General features: G+C 51.3%; 4 protein-coding genes across 4 annotated transcripts; 2 read left to right on the plus strand and 2 right to left on the minus strand.

Moving 5' to 3' along the window:
• Positions 1–36: 36 nt before the first annotated feature.
• PV10_05811 (uncharacterized protein) lies at positions 37–4,191 on the minus strand. The gene has a single exon (XM_016370532.1). The coding sequence runs from the start codon at positions 3,928–3,930 to the stop codon at positions 202–204; it is 3,729 nt and encodes a 1,242-aa protein (XP_016222825.1). The 5' UTR covers positions 3,931–4,191; the 3' UTR covers positions 37–201.
• A 234-nt stretch (positions 4,192–4,425) lies between these two features.
• On the minus strand, positions 4,426–8,187 carry PV10_05812 (uncharacterized protein). The gene is made up of 5 exons (XM_016370533.1): positions 7,510–8,187; positions 7,160–7,452; positions 5,971–7,110; positions 5,522–5,917; positions 4,426–5,466 (listed from the first exon to the last, which is right to left on the minus strand). Exons 1-5 carry the CDS (start codon positions 7,728–7,730, stop codon positions 4,508–4,510), a joined length of 3,009 nt encoding a protein of 1,002 aa, XP_016222826.1. The 5' UTR covers positions 7,731–8,187; the 3' UTR covers positions 4,426–4,507.
• Positions 8,188–11,487: 3,300 nt separating this feature from the next.
• Positions 11,488–14,394, plus strand: PV10_05813 (uncharacterized protein; the record flags this gene model as incomplete). Its single annotated transcript, XM_016370534.1, has 2 exons — positions 11,488–14,207; positions 14,307–14,394. 2 exons carry the CDS (start codon positions 11,488–11,490, stop codon positions 14,392–14,394), a joined length of 2,808 nt encoding a protein of 935 aa, XP_016222827.1.
• Positions 14,395–21,741: 7,347 nt separating this feature from the next.
• PV10_05814 (uncharacterized protein) lies at positions 21,742–23,026 on the plus strand (the record flags this gene model as incomplete). The annotated part of the gene is made up of 3 exons (XM_016370535.1): positions 21,742–21,892; positions 22,008–22,607; positions 22,695–23,026. The coding sequence occupies 3 exons, from the start codon at positions 21,742–21,744 to the stop codon at positions 23,024–23,026; spliced, it is 1,083 nt and encodes a 360-aa protein (XP_016222828.1).
• Positions 23,027–26,410: the final 3,384 nt, after the last annotated feature.

A 26,410-nucleotide genomic window follows, 5' to 3' on the forward strand; every position in this document is an offset into this window, starting at 1 on the left:
CTAGTTAAGACAGCTATTGCTGAGATACATCTTGACGCGGCGCACAATATAAGCACTTTTCCTTGGGATTGCAGCAAATCAGACATCTGAATGGCATAGAAATACATGGTTGGTTCCAAACCCCTGGCTGATGGTTGAAGGAGGTTCTCTCGTCGACGACTAGACGCTAAAACCCTCCAACTGAGAGCTGATCCATCCTATTTACTCGTCATCCTCATCATCAATGATTCTGGTTTTCGACCGCTCCACAGAATGTCCGTTTGTACCAGTGTTTGCTTCAGAACCTTTGCCACCTTCGTCCTCTTCATCCTCGTCATCATCTTCATCCGCGATGAGTCTGAGTTGCTTACGTTGTCGCGCCGGCTGTCTGGGTCTGACTTCGTCCTCATCTTCATCTTCGTCACCTGCTCGTTTGTCTGCCATATGGGTATCTCCTGCGTCAGATGCGGGTGTGTCTGGTCCCGCTGGAGGAGTTTCAACTGCGCTCTCTTCATCGGGGAGGTCATCAGAATCAGAATCAACCACGACAGCCGAAGATTTATATTTGGTGCTCTCCCTGGGTCGTCTTGCTTCTTTCTTGGGGGCGTTCTTCCTCTCAAGCCTTCTTCTTTTCTTCTTGGGTTGTTGTTCCGCTGATGCTGCAGGGGCTTCATTATCGGATCCGGATAGAGGAGTTTTCGAGACACTTCGGTCGGATCGTCCATCACCGTCGTCCTCAATGAACCCGTCGTCGTCCTCTCTCTTCTTGCGTTTAGAACCGCCTTTCTTGGGCTTGCGCTTGACGCGCTCCCCGGTCTCCTCATCGTCAGTGAACTCAGCAGCCTCACGTGCGGCCGCTTCCGCACGAATCTTTTCAGCCAGTCGTTCAGTCTCTTCAACAATCTTTTGCCGCTCTTCAGCAATCTTTCGTGCTCTATCTTCCTCTTCTTCTCTTCGCTTCTGTGCGGCTTCTTCACGCTTTCGAAGCTCTTCTTGTCGGCGTTCTTTGGCTTCGCGAAGTTTGGTCGCATTTTCGGTTTCGAAAGTGGCTTGGTTTCTTCTCGCTCTGTCCAGTTGATTTCTCATAGTATTCTTACCCATGGCAGCTCGCTGTTCGAGCGCTGATTTAGGGTATGGTGGCTGCTTGTGCTGGGCAACCCGCTCAAAGGTATCAATTGCTTCTTCTAGGCCAGCAATAGCAGAATCGACGTCCTCGAGAGTACGGTCCGTTTCTTTGGCGGTGTTGACATGTTGGGCAATCTGGAATTGTATAAAGGCGACGTTGAACTGCAAATGGGGCGAATCTGGTTGTGTGGCCAAAGCTCGCTTCATGTAGTCTAGAGCAGTTGTCAAGGCAAATGTTGAGCGATCAGCCTTGCCTTTGAGCAGATGTGCCCTAGCGAGACATGCAAGTAGTTGGGCATTTTCACCACGTCCTTCGGCTTTGAGGGCCAGTTCATAATGTTCAATGCCCCGAGAATACTGGCGAAGCTCGGTGAACACATGGCCCAAATTGGTATGCACCGAGGCACTTCGGACGGTATCCTTGACCTTGGTGAAAATTTGGAGAGCATCTGAATATGCCTTCTTGTCGTCGCACAAAGCGATGGCAATTCCCTGCGCGGCGTATGCATTTTTGGGATCTAGTTGGAGCGCCTTGTCAAAGAACTCGTATGCTTTGGAGTACATTTTGCTTCTCTTTTCCTTCTCAGCATCGTTGTTGCGAGGCATGTCTCGAGCAATGGCGAGATGGACGTTACCCATACCAGTGAGGGAATACAGGTCATGTTTGTCATAGTTCTGTAAGGTGTGTTTGTAGTGTCGATTTTCAGTGTCTTCAGCAAGATTGTTAGTCTTCTTCTTCGCACTGTGGTGGTACCATCCCATTAAGGCTCTGACTTCGGTGTTGGCGTGATCACTTTGATAGACTTGGTGGACTTTGCGGGGGCCTTCCTCTCGCGGCGAGGTCTCCAACGCAATGTAAGCCAGTCGAGCAGAAGCATCCGTGTAATCAGGATGTCGGGCGAGAAGGCCTTCATACACTTTCTGCGCTTCAGCGACCAGGCCCAGAGCTTCATACGTCCTTGCGAGATTGTAAGATATCGTAGTGACGAGTGCATCCGTATCACTGTTGTCGACATCTTCTGCACTGATTTTATCTTCCTCGAGGGCCTGCTTGTCGGCTTCCTGCCTCTCGGTCAGCTTGACGCAGGCGTTCAGAGCTATCTGGAAAGTCTCTCTGGCAACCGGGTATGCCTCGCCTTCATACAGAAAGCAAGCAATATTGTTCAACAACTGTGGTGGCAGGTTTTCGCGAATCAAGGCAAGATCTGCTTCTTCATCTTCACCAGGCTCAGGCTTTTCATCGTCGGGGATCTTCTCAAGCTGCATGACTTCAACGGTTTGAAGACACTTGAGACTTTCCAAAGGCTTCTCTTGTTCGTAGAGTCGAGCAAGGTAAAGTAGGACCGACTCGTCAGGCTTTGCCCGGGACTTTTCGTCGCTCCAGCTCTTGCGGACATTTTCAAGGAATTGAATCGCTTTTCGTGCGGCTGTCGCTTTCTCCTCCTTAGTCAGGGCGTTTGACGTCGAGAACGCTTCCTCTGCATAGATGCAGCCCAAGAGTGTCATCGCCTCGACGTAGCGATGGATCTGCCCTATAGATTCGAGGCGAAATTTGGCGCCTTGGATATCACCGCTCTGGATCATGATCTGGATAAGACCAAACTTCGCGGGAAAGAAGCCTCGATCCAGGCCACCCCGAGCCTGGTCTGCTTTGCTGTATCCGTCGTTTGCCTTGGCAAGCTCGCCCTTGCTATGTTCCTTTCTAGCCAGTAAATACCAGCCATCGCTGGCGATAGCATTGATGTCAGTTTGTTCGATCGCCTTGCGGGCAAGAGGCTCGACGGTATCGTATCGACCTGTGGAGAGGAAATATGTGGCGAACGTTGCGCAGGCGATGGGGAAGTTTTTGTCTGAGTTGTAGGCCTTTCTCGCGTGGTCTGTAATAGCCAGCTTGTACAGCTTGTTAAACTGAGGGTCGCCTGTAGGGTGCTTGGCGCTCTCTGTCAGATAGTATACAGCCAGTAGAGCATGCGCGACTTTTGACTCAGGATTGAGCACGAGAGCGCGTTCCCACGCAGCTTGAGCCCGATCTCGGAAGCCGAGTTGCCATAGACAGCAACCAATACCGATTCGCGGATCAGGGTCTGTCAGACCAGGTAATTTCGAGAGGACATGCTGGTATGCCTGCAGAGCTTGTGCGTATTGTTTTTGAAGGTACAGAGTTCTCGCCCGACCCATGGTGGCCATGAGATTACGTCCATCGGACGATCTGAGCGCATCGTCAAAACACTTCAATGCCTGCTTCAACGACTCGGCTCGTTCAGCATCTGCGCCTGTCTTGGTAGCGGATTGGAGGGATGCTCGCAGGAGGAAGAGGACACCTTGAGTGAGGTACAAAGGGGGGAAGGCAGGATTAAGTCGGAGGGCTTCGTTGATGGTCTGGGTGGCTTCTCTCAGGTAGGCGTCCTTGGTTTTAGTGTCGGTCAGTTGCTGTGCGTCTGAAAGAACACGCGGTGCCTGTCTGCTCTTCAGGAGATCTAGCCATGCGATGCAAGCCAACAAGCTGAGTCTGTCTTTTGGTCCACTCTTCGCCAAGGAGCCGAGTCCTTTGTGTAAAATCTCGACGGCATGATCGATCAAGCCTTGTTTTGCATATGCCAGAGCAATTGTGACCCAAAGATTCTTTGCGGCCTTTTCATTTTCAAGGAGTTGACAGAGCTCAGTGGGGTCTTCGAGGTTGTCGCTGAGATTAACTTCGACAGCCTCTTCAGCATCGAGACCGGAAACAGGAATATCGATCGCGGCAGGAATATCGGCGAAGCGTGAGGATGGGGTGATGCCCAGCAGGGAGGCATGGTTGCCATTTTTCAAGGCGCTTGTCGCCATGATGACCTGTTGGCGGTGAGGGTTGTGGGAAGTGGCACGAATGGATTTGTTGGCTCGATGTTGGACTTATGACATTGCGAGATGAGGGAGGAACGAACGGAGAAACTCCAGAGACGACTGTGGCAGGCAGTGGGCTGGCGTCAAAGGAAGACGCGCTACTGGATGTGCAGTAGCCTGGGTGGAAGGATGTGACAAGTTGGTGGGTAAGAGAGAGCAGTGAAGAGGGCTGAGTGAAAGTTAAGCCATGAATTTGAGTGTCCTGAATGAAAGCAGTGGAATGAATATCAAAAGAAGTTGTTGCGGCTGCAGTTGCGGCTGCAGTTGTGGCTGCGGATGCACAAGCCACGTCGGGTGCGTGACAATGCTCCGCCGTACTGAATCCTACGGCCAAGTTTAAGAATGCACAACGCATGGGGTGAATCTTGTGGCTGAAAAGACCAAATCCGACAGTCTGGTTACTTGAGAACACACAGGCACATTCAGATCATTTGCAAATTTCAACATTGGGTATCGTATCGTATTACTTCAAACTACATTTATACATATGCCCGAAAGCGCTTTAATCTTTCGGCCGTGTTCAGTATCTTAACTTGGTGAGTTCCAGCTCCTGCCGAGTTGCATCAAAATCGATCTTCAATCGACCACGGTCGTCCATAGTCACGTGTTCATCTGTCATTGGAAGGATCTTCTCCGTGTGTTTGACCTCCTGGGTACTGATTCCAGCAGGATCTTTGGGAATCCATAGATTCGGTGGCTTTGCGAAGAATGCAGGTGGGTAGTAGACATCGCGTTCCACCTCATCGGGGTACTTTGGCTCAGGGAGGTCGGTCGGAACCATACGGCGCAGAACAGTGAAGTCGGAGAAGATTTCTGGGTGTAGCCAACGGATGATGAAGTTGACTTTTTCATCTGGAGCTGGGGACATCCAATGTCTCCAATAGACCATAAAGAAATCAATTGCCTTGGCCAATTGTGGGAATTTCTTGTCGATTCGCTTTTGGATCATCACAGTCGCACCCTCTTTCAAAGTGTCTGCCATTCCACTCGCGCCTTCAACAGCAACACCACGAGTTGCTCCTGGCTCATGTACGACTTCATCTGGATCTCTTTCGTCTTCGCGCTCTTGAGCGAACCGTCGTTGTTGTTCAGCTATGTTTGCAGCTCGTGTTGTTTCAAACTCGCCGCCTATCAAATGTTGGTCTTCTTCGGTGGTCAAACTCTTCGGTAGACTCCATAACAGGGGTCCGAGTGCTTCGATCAATGAATGGTGTATTACCCCAGTAACGACCACCAGAGCTGCGATCATGGCAACTGGGCCAAAGGCTTCTCGTAGTGTGAACAGACCAAATAGACAAACCTCTGCAAAGTACAGACCTAGTAGTAGTTGCAACAGAGCGCGAGGATACACCAGTCCCTTTGTATCAATCTCAGAGTCGTACACGTAAATAAGATTGTATCGCCAGACGGCATGCAGAAAGGCGACACCGAGTAGTGCAAAGCCAAGTATGACTGGTGCAATCAGGGAATAGGTGATAGCTGCATTGTGTCCATTAGCCAAGAAGAAGATATTGATTACAATTTGGCAACTCACTGATGACACCAAGATTGGTATAGACAGGAAAGACGCCACCCCAGTGAACTCTCTCCAATTGATGCCATTTGTTGTATTGTTTTCTCACGTTCTTGGTCAAACGTGGGAAAACGTGGAACTTGAACAGGTTGAAGACCTGGACGAGGTTTGCAGATGCAAAGAACAAGCTCTGAATCAGAAAATAGTTGAGGTAAAAATTTGAGGCTTTTGGCAAATTCTGGGACAGGAGGTCTTTGGCCATGGTTGGATCAGCAAGGAGCTCTCCAACTGCAGCCGATGCGGCGGACGTGAGTGTCGTGATCAAGAAGACCTGCACGACCTGAAAGGCAAAATATGCGTGCTGGACAAAGAGCTCGATCCTGCTCAGGGTCGGAATGCCGGCGAGTTTGGCCAGAACTGTGACGATATTAGTCGGGGCAAAGAAGGATATTAGGAAATAGAAAGCCTACATCTCAGGATGCCAGGCACAATGCTCATGAGAAACGACAGTGCCAATGCGGGAAGAACACCACTCAAGACTCCGATGATGACCTGCGGAAGTTTCCCGATCCAGTTCAAAAAGGGGACCGTCTCTGCCAGATACTTGATGTTGGAAATTGAGCCAACCAAAGCGCTGGGTATAGCCCAGAAGATGATCAAGACACAAATGAATGTCTGGATTGAAAAGCGACGAATGATGCGCTGCCACCATGACATTGATAGTGAAGACCATAATATTTCCGAGGGCTTGACCCCGATATATCTTTGAGACATGTGGAGAGGCCGGTGATGCGTCAGAGTCTGATAGGCATTCTGGGCATCTGTAAGGGTTTCGAACTCGACAAAGACACAGGACATGTAGTTGTCGGTTTTGAAGAGCTGTGCTTGGCGAAGATTACGTATCTTGGAATTTAACAACTTGATTCGGAGTCTGGTCCATTTGATGGTGTCGACACGTTTGAACCCGTTTGCAATCGGACGATGATGAGGTCGCGAGCTGTGAGACATCCACTGTGAGGCGACGGAGCCGTTGACATCGGGAAGATGGTTCGGTGTCTCGGAATCGGAGGAGGAGGATGTGGAGGATGTGGGTGATGACCGACCATCTTCGGCTTCGTTCATGGTCTTTCCATCCATAGAGATCACAGGCGAGTCTGGAAGAAATTTGCGGCCCTTCTCTCCGCATTTTGACTCGGTCGTGGTCAATGCATAGCCCTTCTCACCCTTTTCACCCTTCTCAGTATCTGCACCACTTTCAGCAGCTTCAGCAGTTTCGCTAGTTTCGCCCTTCTGCTTCTTCATCATACGTTTCCTCGCGAAGTTGGCCATTCGAATGAGAGCAAACTCTGCCTTTTCCAAACGCATCGCCGTTTGCTCCCGTTCTTTGACCAGTTTCTCCAACTCATCACAAGATTGAGGCATCCAGATACGCTTGACAGATTTTCCCAGGAGCCATCGAAGGCGTGATTCGTCTAAGTACTGACGGGGCACACCCGTGTACAAGACGGTTCGAGAAGACAAGCGATTGGCATAGAAGTCGGAAAGGAGATATGCTTGGCGTAGGTTGATATAGTAGACGCATTCTCGTGAGACCATGTATAAGATGAAACCTGGATGGAGTCAGCGCACAACTTCTCCTTTGCACGGGTGTCAACGCACCAAAGTAAACCCAGGCCAGAACAACATGAGCATAAAGTCTCTTTGGGCTAACCACATTACCAATGGTCAAGGAATCCAAGGCCTTGTTCCCCGCCCCGCCTGTGACGTGAATTGGGATGAGGGTGGGCCATAGCAGAAGCATTCCTACGATGCATATGACGCCTAACACTCGCAAAAATCGGAGGAAAAGATAGCCATCGAGGGAGGAGTGGTTCAGGACGAAAGTGTCCGGGACTTTGTAAAATGATATATACCATTTGAACCAACCAGACGGTAAAGCGGGACTTCGTTCACTGTTCACGGAGGGTCAGGTTTGATTTTATCGGGCGAAAAGAGGACTCAACACATACTGAGGTTTCAAGCTTGACACAAAAGTTCGAGGGGAGTAGACTCGAGGGCAAAAGCGACGTAGGACGAGGAAGATCAAGAGACAGGCACCAGTCCAGATTGCGACGGGGGCCAAGGTAGCCAGAAGCGTGCTGACCGACGCGGAGTTTGAACCTGATGCCACACGAGAGAGTCCTGGGGCGGTTTCGTTGTCGCGCGCAGAGCCCACCCGTGGATCCTCCATCGGTCAATCTCAATTGTTTGAAAAATTCAACAAGGTGTTCAAAGGGCGTTGCAACAGCATGACTCTGGCCAACACGGCAGGCGAGAGAGTGAAAAGAAGAGAAGAAGGCTGGATGGCATGTAGTAACATGTCTATGGGTACGCATCGACAAGTGTCGACAGAGTAGAGGTGGTGAAGTTCAGAACGAGGTACATAAAGAGTGACTCCACCTGCAGGCTTTGGCACAGGGATCACAGGATTGCCGAGAGGAGGGTTGGGCGACGGTTGGCTGCCGGCAGCCCCGTTCTAAACACAAGAGGGTGAAAATTGGCGATTGTCAGTGGCCGCCGTTCTGAAGAAGTCGAGATGCATGGGGGCAACGTTAGGCTATCTGAAAATCGACGAAAGCGTGATAGATTAGGGTTTAGTGGGCGCAAAAATGGCAGGGTTGAAAGACTGATTGACTGGGTCCCTGTGTTAAAGGAGGGCGGAAATGGAGAGCCGAGGATTTTGGCGGCGTGAAAAGGTGGGAGCATCTCTCGGCGGTGTCCACAGCTGACTGTTCGGTTCGATATACGAGTACCAGTGTTTGCACTTGATTTCAAGCAGTTATCGTTTGATCTGTTTATTAGCTGTTTAGTCAGTTCTGGGGTCAATGGCGAATTCTGAAGCCACCAAGGATTGGCGGGCTTGGGCTTGGATAACCAACTGTGAAGAAGTCTCCGAAGTAGGGGATCGTCGGAGGTAATGTACGTAAAGACCCCATCTCGCAACCGCATAAGCGAGGAACCGGCGCCAATTCACGACAGCCTTTTCGGCTCGCTCTCTAGGGGGGTCCAGGAAGCGTGGATTGAACATCGGATCGCGTGTAGTTGGAAAATGGCTTGTTTGATCATATCAATTTGAGAATAAGAGTGATTGAGATGAGATTTTTTTCCCTCGTGTGACATGTTTCTCTACACATGGCAGGCAAGAACGTTCTGTCTTTAACGAGCCGTGCCTTCCACGTGTGTGTAAACGCGGCAGGACGCATGGTCACATGACAACCTTGGCGTCGAGTCAACGAAGACCGCAGGCAAACTGTGGTGGAAACCTGACAATCTCCGAATTCCAACCATCAAAGTCTTTTACAAACCAATGAAACATGAAACATACACTTGCTTACCGACTGTACGAATATGTCTTACAGTCCACCGAGAGCCTCTTGGGACATATGCATAGTCATAGTCACCTTGCTAGAGCACATTCATGCATGCCCCAAAAGGAGCGATTTCAATTGCGAAGACGCGTCACAGTAGCAAATGCCTGTCACAGAAATTGGTTTGCTTCTTTCGACAGGATGGAATGGTTTAACACATTCCCATGAGGTCACATGTCGGCCAACTAGACACGCAGGGTTCTTCTCTGACAGATTCTCTGACAGTTGAGTCGCCGCTCGGTGAAGTGGTGAGATAACTAACAGGAGAGAAATCCCCGCAGCCTCATGCTTCTGCTAACTGCGTCAGCGTGTCACTGTTGCAACCCCCACTTCTTTGAGTTGAGAACCAATACCACATAAATTCCTTCCCAGCCATTCCAGCCTGAGTTGTCATGGTTTATACCTCAAATGGATCTAACCACTACCTAGCGAAATCACGCTGACGAATATAAGCGGTTATGATTCGCGATGGTTCGCGAGATATGCCCAAGAGCCAGTGGAGAAGTCAAGAGACAACGCAGCATCCCTCTCGAGTGTCGATCCACGACGGATGAGGCTCGCCTCGCTGAGGTATGCGGTTGTGAAAAGCTTGGACATGATTAAATTAGACCTTCCGTGAAGTCATACCCGGCCGACCGGATTGTCTCAAGACAGGTACAGTAGGTGCGAAGAACCGATATCTTGGGCAGGATGTTTACATGAATATGTTCTCGGTACAGTGGTACGCTGGCATCCTGGATACGACTTCCCCATGATGAGGAGGACTGTTGATGTGGAGCATTTGACTACAATGTGGAATTCGCGCCACCAAAAGGACCAGGGGAACGACAGAAACCCGCACAAAAGGCCAAATGGCATCGGCGATTGTTTGCTGTGTACTCGTATTTCCCCTGTGGTTGGATTCTCACTTTTCCTTGACGAGGATTCATAGACCAAGGGCTCCTAATGTAAGTGTACTCCGTACACCTCTCCACGTCTTCTAGATCCTGAATCCCTTGGGATGACTCCTGCGTTAGACTTGTCATGAACGCAACGTTGTCAAGCAGGCGGCAAGGGAGGCCTGGTGGGTCAGCCACAATAAAAGCATCCATCTAGGGACAGGTTCAATATTTCAATTCAAGGACCACTCCTTACAACAGGGCATTATTGGTCACTCCTCTTGCTGTAGCAACTCGTATTTTCCTTCTGCTCATCACTCTATGACCACAGTATCACAGGATGTCACGATGTATGTAGAGATCGACGGGCCGACAGCTAACGGCCAAACGGTCACGCCAACCAAGTACAATGACAGTGGACGCCAACACCAAGACTAACGCCAGGCCAGGCCAGACCATCTCGGTTGCAGAGGCTGGAAATTCGTCGGAAGTTTTTAATTTGTAGTTCGCCAGTTCGCAGTTTGGCAGCAGCCCGAGGCGCCTTTAGCCTGGCGCCCGTGGCAGCGGCCAGCCAAGCCCGCAACGCACACCCACCCGTCCCGCCTATCCGTCTGTTCCGTCCCGTGCCTGTGTAAGGGGCCATGGCGGCATGCCCAACGGCTCCTCGGGCTTTCTGACAGCCACCACTACGGGGTACAACTGCCACAGTGCCAATAAAAGGCCCTATAGGCTACAGGTCTACCGCCAGTGCAGCCTTCCGGGGCTATCGACAGCCTAAGGACGAAGTAGTCTAGGTACCATGCACAGGTGCAAGATAGGATCTACAAGTTGGACTTGGCTCATGGGCTATTGTAGCCACAAATTGCCAATTTTGAACTTTGACAATTGCCATGAACTTGTACATACTCCGTACACGGCGGATTGTGTCCTGGTCGTGCTGTGCCGTGCCTGGGTGAGAGTTGTTTGCAAGGAATAATCCATGCTCTCAACGTCCTCCATCCCAAGCAGCCGTGGCAGCCTTGCATTCATCGTCACGATCAGCACGATCAACATCAGCAGCAACAGCATCATCATTTGATTCTCATTCCGGCATCACTGTACACATGGGTTTTCTTCCAGCAGAATATTCTTTTGATTGCCGTCTTTTTCCAACCCTTCTTCCAGCGCTGAACCAAGAATTGTCAATCAGATACATACACACGATACTTTACTAATCATCATCCCTAGAGCACCAAGCCATTCCAATGAAATGCCAGCCCCAACAGCGGCAAAGATAACCAGACGAATGGGTTGAGGACTTGAGGTCTCCTCGTAGGTCCCTATGTACGGGATATGTCAAATCACGTGATATTGGGACTCCACCGTAAACTCGCACCCGCAAATGAGGAAGGAACCAACCTTTGATCCCACCTCGGCCCCCGCACTTGCCTCTGATTCATTGACTCTGACTCGGCCAAATCAATTCTTTGCTGAGCCCTCAACATACACGCCATCATCAACGGTAGGTAGTCAGCATTCTCTTTATACACTTCTCTAGAGCATCTCCATGACTTCATTCTCTCATATGGGCAGTTCCAGACCTTCTCTCAACATGTCTTTAGGTGAAGTACACTTTCCTCTTCAAATATCTATCACAAATGCCCTGAGCCACATGTAACATCTCACCCAATTTTCTCTGCTAAGATAATGTGCGCGAACTCCAATGGCGTGCTGTGTCTTCACTGCCTTCTTTATGAGCAAGATCATCACCGCATGTGAGCTCTTCGATGTCCGCTTACTCGATATCAAATACAATGACACGGACTCGGAAGCTGGTTTTCCTGCAACGAATTTCTCCTATCCATATCATTCCAACTCCTCCAATTCTATCCCCACAACTGATCCAGCCAGGCCGGGTCAAAGGCCTCCCACGGATGGACCTATCCAGACAACCAGACTTTTTGTCACAGGCATGACATGTGCTGCATGTGTTGCCACCTTGACAAAAGAATTAACATCCCACAAGGGCGTGATTCGCACATCGATATCACTTCCGCTGTCTAGGGCGACCATAGTTTTCGACTCAACGCAGACTTCTATCGAAGATCTAGTCTCATCTATAGAAGACGTGGGTTACGGCGCAGAACTCTTTGGCCATGGTGACCACAGCACAGCCACGCAAAACATGCGTATGCTGCAGCGAGAAGATGAGTTGCGAGAACTACGACAATCATTCAATGGCGCTGCCAAATGGGCCACGACCATCACGATCGTGGATTGGCTGCGTCGGTGGATCCCTTCAAATTCAGAACTAGGCACAACTTTGATCTCTTTATTACACCTCATCACCCTGGTAATTGCGTGCTACCTACAAACCCGTTACGCCAAATGGATACATCGAAATGCCTGGGCCACCTGTTTTAACAAAACCCGCTTGCGCCTCCCAATTCTGTCCATGGATACTCTTCTTTCCCTATCCTTACTTCTCAGTATCGCCTTATCATTCTTCAACATTACTCTGCATGGGCTTTCGCCTCAACATGCCAAGACCTACTTTTCTTCAGCCTCTTTCCTTACTGTCGTGGTCAGTGGAGGGAGATATCTTGATGTCACGCTCAAGAGGCAGGGTACTGCTGGGTTCTCACGTCTTTTTGGCATGCAAAGAGAAATGGAGCTCGGTATGGTCATGGTAGAGGGGCCATGGAATCGAGCACAAGACAGTAAATTACCAGAGAATCGTGCATCGGAATATGGCTTGACGCCGCTTCCAACAACACTCCTCGCTCCATTGGACACTTACCATGTTCCCGCTCAGAGCCTTATTCCCTGCGACAGCTATGTTGTACGAGGATCTACAATCGTCGACGAATCGAGCATGACAGGTGAATCTGTCCCGGTCCGTAAATCTGTGGGTGATTTCTTGACATCCGGGACACGAAACTTATCAAACGGTGTTGTTGCCGTTGTGCTCAAAGCTCAAAGCGATTCCAGTCTCGAAAAACTCGTTGAAAGCATCGAACAAGCAACAGAGATCAAGTATGAGGCCAAAAAATCTACTTCGCCTGACCCCTGGGAAACAAAAGGGATGCTTCTTGATCTAATGACGGCATATTTTGTTCCTGCTGTACTGATGATCAGCGCGGTGGGCTTTCTTTTTTCATTTTATACTTCGCCGACGATTTTTCCTATCTCTGACCGCATCAATGTTGCTTGCGAAAGGGCAATGGCGATCCTCGCGGCCGCTTGCCCATGTGCAATTGGTTTGGCTAACCCCTCAGCAATCATGGCCGGTATCGACGCATCTTATGTACACGGTGTGCTACTGCCTGGTGGTGCACAGGCCTTGGAAAACATTTCGAAGTTAACTCACCTTGTGCTCGACAAGACCGGAACGTTGACTGAAGGCAAATTACAGATCTCCGAAGAATCCTTAACCGAGCCATTTCACACAGATCCTCGTCGAAGAGAGTTGATGTACAGTCTTCTATGTGCCGCAGAACGTGATGAAGCTCAGACACATCCGGTCGCACGTGCCGTATTTCAATATTGTCTACGTCAGCTACAGCCTGACGGCCCTTCAGCAGAGGACCATTTTTTTAGCGTTGGGTATGAACATGGCACAGCTCCCATTCGGGAGGCAATGAATATACCAGGAAAAGGGGTCGCATGCGAAGTTCAGGCGTTCAATAAGCTCTGGTACACTGTCCATATTGGCAGCGAGCGCTTCTTATTTGACAATAATATCAAGCTACCATCCATTTTGGGGAATGATATCAACCAAGAGTCCTCTCCTTCAACTCAATCTGACGATACGACCTCGGTTTATTTCGCGATAGGAAAGATTTATGTTGGGACTTTCACTCTACGAGACGCGATTCGCAAGTCCGCCCCAGCCGTGATTCAAGAATTAAAATCAAACGGCATCGAGCTTACAATGCTCACTGGAGACACTGCGGCTGAAGCGTATCGTGTCAGCAAGGAGCTTGGTATTCCGGTTCTAGCTGCCAAAAGTCTCCCAGAAGAAAAGCGGCAGTTAGTCGAGGGATTGAAATCCTCAACGCCATCCCAACCGAGACAGTACTCATCACTTGAGAAGTTGGCTCCAACGGCTCCACCTCGAAGTATCGTGGCAATGCTAGGCGACGGTCTCAACGATGCTCCAGCTCAGTCGGTGTCAGATGTTGGCATTCTATTCGGCTTGTCACCGTTGACCCGCTCTTCTCGTGCCATTCACACTTCAGCCACCGACGTTATCCTGCTTACGCCAGACTTGTCGGCCTTGCCGAAACTGTTGGACATTGCGAAGCAAAGCGTAGCGCAAGCAATGTGGAACACCAAAGGGGCTGTTGCGTATAACATTGCGGCGATCTCTGTGGCGATGGGTGCAGGTGAGGCGTTGCTGGAGCTGATAGGTTTGGAAAGTTCAATGGCCAAGATTGATGCGTACGTTCTCCCCTTGCTCCCAAGTTGAACTCTACCAATCATTCGTCGAATACTGCCATTTGCCGATCTTGGTGGGCTAACGAACGTTATTCTGATTAGGTCTACTGCCGGCACGATGATGGCATTCTCTAGCATTACAGTTCTCAGTGCGAGTATGATGCTACGGCGGCGTCTCAACAAATCATGATCTGTATAACCTAGACAAGATGTTGAAATGATACCCTAGTTTCGAAGAGCGCTACACGACTAGTGCTCACTCGCTTAGATGCTTTACAGAGGGCTCACAATTCGTTTTTATGTCGGCTTTCATTTGTTTGTACATGTTTCTAGTACATCCGTTGATCGCCTCCTGCGATGAGACCGACGGGATTGACGACTATGGTACCTTCCAGAGGAATTTCCGAAAGACGCCAAAACAGCCATGCCTGGCCCGCTATTGTTACAATCACCACCCTGCCACAGAGCCTATAAGGAACGTGTTTTCATCATTGAATCCAATCGTTTTGCCGTCAGGAGAAGATCAACCCTGGAAACTTGGCCGTCAAGAATTTAGACGGGATCGGCGCAGATAAGAGCTTGATCAAGCTAAAAGGGCATTGAGGTTAGAAAGTGGTGCGAGCCGGAGGGACAGCCGAGAAGCCAGGAACATGGGACTTACGATTGGCAGCAAGCAGCAGCGGGCACGCTGGCCGATGGCAGCACAAATTGCATCGAAACTATCGGCATCGATTGGAGTTTCTGGTGCTGTTGTGATTGTCAGGAGGATTGCATCTTTGTCTCTGGACTTTTCTATGAGAACTCACGAGTAGCACAATCAAGGTCGGCAAGACCGAGAACATCAGTTGCGCAGCACTGTGGGCTTCCTGTTGCCCCCGAACAGAGAGCAACCTGACGGTCAAGCAATGAGCTTGTTCCAGGGACGGCAGCGGCCATGGCAGTTGTCACGCCTGCAACGGCGATGATGATGCTGGAGAAATGCATGTTATGGGCTTTGAGGAGACCGAAAGAGGATTCGAAGATGATATAAGTATGAGGGAGAGATTGATACTACAGGTGGTGACTTGGCTGGAGCGATGGTTCTTCTTCTTGTTCGTCGGGGCAACTCGACGACTTTATAGCTTTTGGAATGACTCAGATCCATTTCCACATTTCCTTTGATGTCGTTCGATTCAAGTTCAAGTGACTCAACAAACTGCATTAGCACGACGATTCAGCTGGAGTCGTTCCAGGATCGCTGTCAATGACGTCGATCTTGTATAACCAAATTGGCCTATGAGCAAGGATTGAATGGTTGACGATGAACCTCAAGGCTGCCATAGCATGCTCAAGCAAGGCTTTACCCTTGACCTTTGATCTTGAAGCTGAAAGATCTACAAATTCAGAGCTCTGAAGAGTTCGTGGACGATGATCATCTAAAAACACAAGGCAGGAACGGCAGGAACGGCACGACAAGGGAACCCAGGGCTCCGCTTCGAGGATGAACCTAAGGCATTCGCTTCGAGGTGAAACCCGGTGAGATCATGGGAATCAGAAGAAAAGATTGGATTTCTATGCATTTCCAGTCCATGAACAGATCACACGAATCCACATCAGCGATCACTAACGACGCACTCACTGCACTCCACATCATTCATATCTCGTGGCCTTGGAAAAATGATGTGGAGAATGAAAATCCATGATCGACCATCAAAGCCGTTGCTGATCAGTTCTTTTGTTTCACGGTCTGTTCCAATCAGGGTTCTTGAATCAGTGGATTGGTTTCGGGGAATTGCTGTTCAGTGGCGAATTTACAGGGAATTTTTCAGGGCATCTACACTGCCCACCCCAAACCCTGACAACTTGGCAGATCTACCGACTCTACATACATGCCTAGCCACGTACGGAGTAGGCGACGTAACCAAAAAATAGATATGGACTAAGCTCTATTAGGCGTTATACTTACATAAGCTCTGTCTATAGGATATTGGGTAACACGTGACTGGAGATTAGCCAGGGTTGTCGAATTGGTTGTCCAAGTAAAAGTCCTGAAACATTCAGTGGGAGATGACGCTGCAAGATGATGAAATGATAGAAAAATAATGGCTTTCATTGTGGGCGATTCCAAGGAAATGAAACTGGAAGGGTTTAAAGCTCTGACACAAGCCGCAGACCGCCCAAAATCAGGGGGTTCACAGTGCTTGTCAATGACATCTTAGATCTCACTTCAAGTGTTTGACTACACTGTCAGACTGTCTTGTGAGTAACAGCCATACATAATTGGTGGCATGCAGGATGGAAACACGGTATATTCCCCGACTTGTTTGGTGGTTCTGGTATTGAGATTCGAACTGCGCTTGAGATGATTTTGTGCCACCAACGATCCGACAGCCAAGTGTACTACCCCATCTTGTGTTGTCTTCTCGTCCGGAGAAGAAGAGCTCACAGCCATTTTGAGATTCTTCGGCTGGAATAAAGGTGTACTCATGTGTCGATTTGAGATCAAGAACAGATTGAGTAAGCTACAAACTGACAGCTGCCAACGTTTCCACATATTGTCTTCTGTTCCGTCGTCCGCAGCCAGGGACAAACAAAGTACTCGCCGAAGTCGCACCCCTCAGCTAATAAGAATTCGCCGTGCGCTGGTAGAGATGTTCCATAGCGGTGATGGGCGGGTACTTGACACCGGTCTCCCCTTCGAGACCAGGAGCACATTGGACTGTTGTGTGCCTATCAGCTTGCATAAAGAATGGAATGGAACACCGCTCCCTGGTGAGCCCGGTTCCATCATCTACCTGCGGAGCGACCACACGATGGAGAGTTGATTTCAGCACATCATTGGTCCTACTTCTTGTTTAGTATTGACGCCACATCCAGCAAAGAACTGAAGGGGACTCACCATCTCTGCAAGAAGTCTCCAATATTGACGATGGCAGCGCCTTCAAGGTAGGGAGCTGGATCTGTTGAAATAACCGGCTGGTGAGCAAGCGATCTCTACACATTCTCCACGTATGAGTTCCATATTCTCGACTTACCAAACTGGCCTTTCTTAGTGGGATGCTCGACCTCGAGCCCGCCGACCTTATCCTGGAAGAGCAGGGTCATGGTCCCATAGTCGCTGTGGGCGCCAACGCGGGCTTTTGTGCCCTCCACCAACGACTTTCGGTCAACCTGGGGATAGTGGTGGTACCGGATCAGGTGGTCGTTGTCGCTGTGTGCGTCGGCAAAGAAGTTCTCGGGCAGGTTCAGACCGAGGGCAATGGCTCGGAGAACGTCAAGGCCGGCTCCGTTGCAGGTCCAAAAGAACTTCATGCTGAAGTCTTTGAAACCAGGCAACACCTCCTCCGACGGCCACATGTTGGGCTCCCGGATGGACGGCACGCCGACATCTGCGCCAAAGTCGAACATGTCTCGCACGTCCTCGACCTGACGCAGCTTGCTCACTTCGTCTGCATCGATGCTCTGTGATATCTTTTCGCCGCCTACGGGCGAATATCCACGGAGTTTGTAGCTTCTACTCTCGGGCACGGCTTTGGGCCGCAGGAGTGACGGCGCACAGAGATCCTTTTGTGGCAAATGAAAGAACTTGGACATCTGTTCACCGAAACCATGTCAGAATGGAGAGTCTCAAGACCGCCCCGCGAGGAGAGCAGCTCGACATCGTCGTCCGTGCTCTGTCGTGGGCTGCAAGATCCTCTTCGAACGCAAAGGGGATATATGGCAGGGTGTGGGCACTCACCCAGTCGAAGGCCTCGTGGACCATGTCATTGGGAATGCCATGGTTGAGCAGATACACAAATCCCACGCTTTTGAAAGCTTGCACCAGCTCTCGAGATACAGCCAGACGCTCCTCTGCCGAGCCTGCTGTGTACCTCGAAAAGTCAATCACCGGGAGTGAGTTGATCTTGTCCGGGACGACTTCACCGATGGAACCCATGATTGATTCACGTTCACGTCTAAAGCAGATGTCTGGTAGGTAACAGGATATGGTTTAGTGCCACAGCTAGAGATTGAGGAGACTCTTCAAAGGGACAATTGTGTTAGCATCTCATCGCCGCATTATCAACAGTCTGGCCCCTTTATACTGGAACGTCAGCAAGGGAGAGGGCGCGGGGAAGTCGAATGCCTGGGCACTTCAGAAACCACAAGATAAGGGTTGGGGTTGATTGCCGGTCGCAGGCCATCGCAGTGACACTGCCAGATCGTCAGTCTGTCCACGGAAATCGACACCCGAGGCCTCAGTGCAGAGCATGCTTGGGCGTAACCAGGAGTATTGATTCGAACGGTATGATACGGTACAGGTCCCCAGGCCGGATGTTCGAGCTCGCCGCCCCACCCTGCTTCATTACGACGACGATGTGCGGTCCATGTGCTGGGTGAACTTGCGAGAGAAGTGCCTTTAAAGTTTCACCTACAAGTCTTGGGCTCGGCACTCATCCGACAATGCAAGATTGTGGGCTTGTCATTCGTCGATAACGAAAATGCCCATATGGGTTCGTGCCGCGGGGACCGGCTGAGATGTCTATCCAAGAGTCTAAGTAGTCCCTATTCCCCATTGAGAGATGTTCTCCGCGGATAGAGAGGGTCAATAAGCTGAACCCTACTATTAGCATACCCATTGATTTATCCAGTGTCTAATCCCTATCGAGACGTGTTTGTCGCGGATAGAGAGCGGGTCAATGAGCAGGACCCTGCTGCAAGCACGCCGTTGATCTATGAAGTCTCCTCTAGTCTAGATTGAGACTGGCTTGCCGCCAATCAATCGTCGACGACCATGAGCAGTTACCCTTCTACGGAGTATGCATCCGGGCGACAGGCGGCCGAGAGCAGACCAAGCGGTATTGGCGCGTGTATGGTATCTGCATGATGAGGCCAAGTACTGATTCGGCCTGGCTGCCACAATGTACAATCAAACATCTGTTCCTGGTCGGCTGGTACAAGGACAAGGCGGCCTGAGATACAGAATCAGAGGCAGATACAGATACAGAGATATCGACATGTCTTGGAGACATCTTCGTGAGAAAATACCAAGGGAAACTCTATCACGATCGACCTGAGCCTCGAGGATTTATAACAAGGGCCGGGCTCTCGTTGTGAGCAAGGCCTCTTTACTTTCAACGCCGGCTACCCCAGGCTTCTATTCACTCCCCCAGTCTTGTCCTGCTCCACGAGGTGTTAGCGACGAGTCACCATGTCCGAACATCTAGTGCCCGGAACAGTTCTTCAGGTCGACTTATACGACAATCTCCGCGGCGTGCAACACAATGACAGACACAAGGACATTGTGTTGGTGCCACAGCCGACGAGTCATCCAGACGATCCGCTCAACTGGACCAAATACCGAAAATGGTCCAGTATCTCAGGCTACGTGGTCTACACGTTTTTGGTCGCCGTCATGGTCTCCTCTCTCTCGCCCGCCAATCTGATGATCGAAGCCGAAACCGGGATTTCCGTCGCTGATATCAACACCGGGGTTGGCTTGATGTACCTGTTCCTGGGTTGGAGCAACCTGATTTGGCAGCCCCTCGCCATCGACTTCGGCCGACGCCCCGTCCTCGTGATATCTACCTTGATGCTGACCTTTATGGTTCTGTGGTCCGCCTATGCGTCCAATGTGGGCGAGTGGTGGATCAACCGCATCCTACAGGGCGTTGGAGGTGCGCCGATCGAGACGCTTGTCGAGCTCTGCGTGGCCGACGTCAACTTTGCCCACGAGCGTGGCTTTCACATGAGTCTGTACACCTGGACTTTGTTCAATGGCGCCTTTTTGGGTCCCATTGCCGCCGGCTTCGTGGCCAACCGATTCGGATGGCAATGGATCCAGTACATTTGCACCATTATCGGTGCTGTCACGACACTATACCTGTTCTTCTTCATGGAGGAGACCATGTTCCACCGCACCGACACGGTGGAGGCAGCCATGGCGGAAAACTTCAGTCAGACCGTCTCCAGTGACGTTGAGGTCAAAGGGGCCCACGTGAAGGAGGAGGCTCCATCCACCTCGCCGGCGGCATCAGCGATGATCAGCGTAGACAGAGACATTCAGCCTAAATCATACATGCAACGTCTCAAGTGCTGGGACCTCCGAGACCCCCAACAGCCGAAGCTATTCTGGAACAACTTGGTGCTCTCCCTCACCTTGATTCGCTTTCCGGCCATCTTATACTCTGGGCTATTGATCGGATCCATTCTGTCGTGGTTCAATGTGGTCAACGGCACGCTCCCTACGATCCTCGGCAATGCGCCCTACAACTTCAGCGCCGACATGCTAGGCGTCATCTACGTCAGCCCGGTCATAGGCGTGAGCTTCGGCTGCTATTTCTCAGGCTGGATCAGCGACAAGGTGGCCGTGTACATGGCGCGCCGCAACAACGGCGTCTATGAGCCAGAACATCGCCTCTGGGTTGGCCTGATTCCATTGGTTCTCCACCCAGTCGGCTGCATCCTCTACGGTGTGGGTGCATCTCACGAGGTGCACTGGGTTGGCGTGGCCTTTGGCCTAGGGATAATTTGCGCCACCCTGCCCATGGGCTCAGCCATCGCCTGTAATTATATCATTGACTCGTACAAGGAGGTCGCCGGCAATGGTCTGGTCACCATCATCTTGATCCGTAACACAATGGGTGTGTTTCCGATCTTCCCCTTTTGCCTTTGATCAAAAATTAGTGCTGCTGACTGACGATTTTTCTCTGTCCCTCAGGTTTTGCCTTTGCCTATGCAGTACTTCCAATGGTCACAGACATGGGCATCCAGAATGCGTTCATCCTGCTGGCCTTCCTGGGTGCCGCGATCTGGGCAGGCTGCATTGTTATGATCATCTGGGGGAAGAGGTTTCGCAAAGCCACCGCGGCCACGTACTGGAAAATGGTGGAAGAACAAGGCCTCAAAGCTCATTGAAAACGTGCGGGTGACTGAAGGGGGGGGGTATGGCCCACCCGTCTCATCTTTGCCCGGCTTTGTCGTTGTCGTTATCCTTATTCGCTTTGTTCTGCTTTTAATATCCCCCCAGCTATTAGCTAGAGAGGCTGGAGGCTAGGTCGAATCACATGTTCTTGCACGGTTGTCTCCACTTCGATAGATAAATTGTAATAAAGGCCCACTTGTCTCTTGTTAACTTTCAACTCCTCGACTCTTAACTTCGTCCTATGCTAGATAATGGACATGCTCACATCCCACATCTGAGATTCGACATCCTAGTAGCCGGATCCCGTTCCCGGGTTGCTCCACACCACCCCCCTCCCCCTACCTTCATTGGGGGGTCTTATCGCGGATCTCAAGTTTTGAAAACGGGGTACTCGGACCATTCACATGCCCGCGGCTCACGTATTTCCCATTTTCAGATAGTACATCAGCGCGTGAATGTAGCACCAGTTGACAGTATTGGACAAAGGATAACGATGGCACAGGAACTGCAGCACTGGTGCGAGCAATCTATTCTCCTCCCTATGCCTGATTCGTGAGTCTTGTCGCTGGGAGGGCGAGGTTTGACCTTTAAGGATTATTGTTGTTTATCACCATTGTTGTCTTGACTCTCATACCTCATCGCCTGTGTGTCACCATGCCTGACGGCGGAGGCGAGTACTCCATCTATGACCTGGGCGACTTTCTTCTGGAGTCGGGCGAGGTATTGCCATCAGCGTTTCTAGCATACAAGACGTTTGGCGACCCAAGCAGCCCGGTGTTGATCTACCCAACGTGGTATGGAGGCAGTATGTCAGGACTCAGCAGAAACCTCCCCTTCCCCTTCTCTCATCTCTCTCGTCTGCCCGATCTTTCACTCGTGCCTCTCCGTCTGCAGCATACTGACGCGCTGGACCTGGATAGAAATCGCGGACTGCGCGGGCATCGTGGGCCCAGAGAACGCAGCATTTGATCCTGCCAGGTACTTCATCATCATCCTCGCGTTATTTGGCAATGGCGAGAGTATCTCGCCCTCCAATACCCCGGCGTTGAGGGACACGTTCCCCACCGTCACGTTTCGGGACAACGTGACGGCGCAGTATCAGCTGCTCACGCAGAAGCTGGGCGTGTTCCACGCTCGTGCAGCGTTGAGCTGGTCCATGGGCGCGGCTCAGGCTTTTCAATGGGCGGTTCAGTATCCTGAATTTGTGGACGCCATCATTCCCTATGCTGGGGCCGCCAAAACCTCAATCCACAATAATGTCTTCCTTGAAGGCGTCAAGAGCGCTCTGATCGCCTCACGGCATGGTGAGTCTAATGGCATTGGTAAGGGCCAGAAGTTCCCACGTCCCGGATCCTGGTCCGAGGATGAGCGCCGCGTTGGTCTGAAGGCGTTTGGAAGGACCTATGCTGGTTGGGGCTTCAGCCAGACATTCTATCGGGAAAAGTCGTATGAGAAGCTGGGATCCTCGACCCCCGATGGCTTCCTGGTCGATTTCTGGGAGGGGTGGGCACTGGGAAAAGGTAAGATACCCTGCCTGCTTCCGCAAATGGCTTCTAGATATCGAGAGGTGTGGGGACTAATTCAGTGTTCCTTTTCGTCTCATTTAGACCCCGATAACTTGCTGGTGATGTTGCAAACGTGGCAGCTGGCGGACATCTCGGCCGGTCCTGAGTTTCAAGGGGACTTCGCCCGGGCGCTGCGGTCCATCAAGGCGAAGACGCTCGTCATGCCCTGTGAGACTGATCTCTACTTCCCTCCTGCAGACTCGGAGATTGAGGTCAATGCCATGTCTCCGGGGATTGGAAGGCTCCTGGTCATCCCAAGCACGTCTGGGCATTTTGCGGCCGCTCCAGCGCTCCAGGCACACGACTGGAGCTTCCTACATGGGTCCATCTGGGAGTTTTTGCAGGAGGTCGAAGCGGGACTGGTAGTAGGCTAGGGGCCAATCATGCTCGGTTACGCTTCTCGATCAAACAGGGGCTCGAAATCTTCTAGACTATGTTTCTCGCGCAAATGCTCCAGTGACTGTTGAACGTTTGTTTCATCTCTCTGCGGATTGACTATATACATATATTCTCTCTATCTCTCTCCTCCTCCCTCTCCCCCTTCCCATAAGCGAGTAGGCGTGCGAGTATCCGTCTTGTCTCACCTACTCCCATTTAAGGATTGGCTTAATTACCTATTGGCGGTCTTGTCAGTGGTAAGGGCTTGTCTCCCAATCACGTGACTTACCTTGCCAGATCGCACGTCTCCCAAGGCCTCGTCGATCTTGTCGATATTGTAGGTGGTGCACAGCTTCTCGATGGGAAACTGACCGGAGCGGTGCAACTCGATCATGTACGGGACATACTGCCCACACGTGTCAACAAACATGGGGTAGATAGAGGAATCGAGAGCTCACTTACCTTTCGAGACACCGCTTGGCCCTGTACTATACCACGCAGTGTGATATTGTCGAGCACAGCGTCCAAGGGGCGAAAGGGGATGACATAGCCGATGGGTGGGACGCCGAGGATGGCGATGATGCCTTCAGCGGCGATGGAAGGAAACAAGGCGTCCATAAGAAAGGGGACACCTGTGCATTCGACTATGTAGTCTGCGCCGGTGCCAGTGATTTCGTGGATGGCTTTTCCAATATCAGGCGTATTAGCGGTGTTGATGGTGTGGGTGGCCCCAAAGGACTTGGCCATCTCCAGCTTGTCTGCCAGTCGATCGACAACGATGATGGTCTCGAGGCCGAGGACCTTGGCTCCCATGACGGCGGTCATGCCGACGCCACCGGCGCCAAAGATAGCAAGCGACTTGGATGGATGCGGTTTGAGAGCGTTCAAGACAGTGGCGGACCCGGTCTGAAAACCGCATCCCAGGGCGGAATAGTGCTCAAGGGATTCGATGGGGTAGGGGCAGCGGACGTAGCTTTTGCCACTGACGACTGACATGCGAGCAAAGGACGACTGGCCGTAGAACTGGCAGCGCAGTGGCCGGCCATCCTCGAGCCGCATCGGGGTCGAGAGGTCGTTCTGTCGCAAGCCGTGCAGGTTGAACTCGGCGTGCTTTGCGCACGCAGCTGGTCGGCCGCCCGCGCACGGCTTGCAGTGGCCACAGTAGTTGTAGCAGCAGATGACAGCATCTCCCACCTGCAAGTCTGGATCGCTAATGGCAGACCCAATGCTTCGCACAATGCCCGCGCCTTCGTGGCCGAAGACGATGGGAAACTCAACCTGGGGGAATTGGCCCAGTTCGCCCACGACATCCTTTGCCACACATATCATCAGGGGAGCCGCATCCGTCAGGAAACTCAATGGAGTCTTACCGTGTGGCAGATCCCAGTATACAGCATCTCAACGAGGACCTCATCCGGCTGCATGTCGTTGATGTAGACTGTCTGTCGCTTGAAGCCCGAGCCCGCCGCTTCCACCACCAAGGCCTCCGTCTTGATGGGAAACGTGATGTCTGCCATGTTGCTGTCGTCAGGTCGTTGATTTTCCTCGACCTTTGCAATGACAGGACCAGGGATATCAACACTTCAAGGGAGGTCACAGCCCCGCTCAAGCAAATCAATGTGCCGGATATCAGATATCTCGTTTGGCCTCCCGGTCAACCCGGCATCGTCATACTCTATTCCCGGCACGGGACGTGGGGATAGGGACACAGATATACTATCCAGCTCCATCTGCCACATGATGTCGCTAGGCTGGGGAGCAGGAGGCGATTGTCTGGTATCATCTAGGTATGTATGGACGGAAACGTGACAGTCGGTGACAGTAATGTACTGATACGCCGAGACTCAGCTCTTGAGGACCCTCAGACGTCGGCATTTCACTACCAATTGCTAGAAACTCCCATGACCATGTGCTAAATCTTGATGATTGGAATCAGACACATTATAGAGTGGAGCCTGTGCATGTTACGAAGCAAGAGCTAAATCAGAGTCTAACAGCCTTGAGACCCAAGAGCGAGATCAAATGGCCAAGGGCTAGGCAGTAAATTCAAAGTTAGTCTGCGGATATGGGCGCAGAGTGCGGTTAATGGGGACTGAATCCTGGGTCCTTCATAGCTGTCGTTATCTTTCCGAGATCCCCAGCATCGCCTATTTCCGAGACACTATTGATTGATTCTGAGGAAATACCCTCCCTTCTCAATCATCTGCGATACTGATATCTTTGACCCGCTTTTCCTTTCCACGGCGGGATGCCTCTCATCACGTCCAAGTTGAAGACACGCCCACAACTCGAGGGCCCGAGGTGATGTGAACATTGATAAACACCATTCGAGAGGGGCAGACACCCAAAGAAGAGCACCAATGCCCGCCTTCGCCCTGGCCTACCTGTCCACCACCACGCGTGAGCCCGGTCAAACCAGGCCTTTTTTGGTATTGATCTCATCGACGGCGCGCCTACTCGCCTTTGCGTTTTCCAGGGCTGTGGGCATGTCAGAGTGAATGCAGACGGAGAAACACTGCTCGTCAAAGCCCATCCTAAGTTCGTTTCCATCTTGGTCGATGGTGGTGTCCGTCAGCCCCATGGAGAGGGTTCGCCGGTACACGTCATCTGGGCTGGCCTTTTGGCTCTGTGCCACGGGGATCAACTGACCCTTCGAGCCATAGTCGATGTCGACATAGACCTCCTCGATGAACAAAATACCCAGTTCCTCGCACATCTGCTTCTCATCCTTCGACTTGGCTCCGTAGACTGGAACGTTGAAGAGTTTGCAGGCCTTCAAAACGGCCCGCATGATGGTCAGGTCGCGCTGCATGTAGAAGAACAACTCGCCGTGCGGTTTGATATGGTGAAGTTCCACCCCTTCGGCGTCCATGATGGCCTTCAGCGCGCCGACCTGGTAGAGAACCATGGCGTACATGTCCTCTGGATCGATTTCCATCTTCCGCCGCCCAAACCCAAAGAGATCTGTGGTTGGGAACGCATCAGTGGAGGAAACACCAACGATCCGGGCGGGCTGTACCTTGCAACCCAGGGTGAGCGCCGGCCTTGACGCCATGCTCCTTAGTCATGCGCACCACGTTTCTCATGATACTCGGGTCGCCGGCATGGAACCCGCATGCAATATTGGCGACGTCGACCACTTTCATCAACTCCTCGTCTGGGCCCTGAAGAATGGTGAGAGACATGGCAGGCCACGCGATGGCAGCAACATACCATTTTCCACCTCCCAAACCCTTCGCCCATATCACAGTTGATTTCATATTTCTTGAGCGCCATGCTTCCCAGTGCTCGTGTCGCCTTCCAACGTCTTTGTGATGTGCTGTATGCTATGTGCAAGATACTCCTAGCTTGACGATTGATCGTTCAAGAGAAAAGGCCCT

Source organism: Exophiala mesophila, assembly GCF_000836275.1.
Source record: "Exophiala mesophila strain CBS 40295 unplaced genomic scaffold supercont1.4, whole genome shotgun sequence".
Taxonomy (NCBI): Eukaryota; Fungi; Ascomycota; class Eurotiomycetes; order Chaetothyriales; family Herpotrichiellaceae; genus Exophiala; species Exophiala mesophila.

Bases quoted from the DNA above. Each gene is read 5' to 3' on its own strand.
- PV10_05811 (XM_016370532.1), bottom strand. From the start codon at position 3,930: ATGGCGACAAGCGCCTTGAAAAATGGCAACCATGCCTCCCTGCTGGGC.
- PV10_05812 (XM_016370533.1), bottom strand. From the start codon at position 7,730: ATGGAGGATCCACGGGTGGGCTCTGCGCGCGACAACGAAACCGCCCCA. The intron at 7,453-7,509 runs GTATGTGTTGAG...CTCCGTGAACAG, and splicing joins GTGTCAAGCTTGAAACCTCA to TGAACGAAGTCCCGCTTTAC. The intron at 5,918-5,970 runs GTAGGCTTTCTA...ATATCGTCACAG, and splicing joins TGTGCCTGGCATCCTGAGAT to TTCTGGCCAAACTCGCCGGC.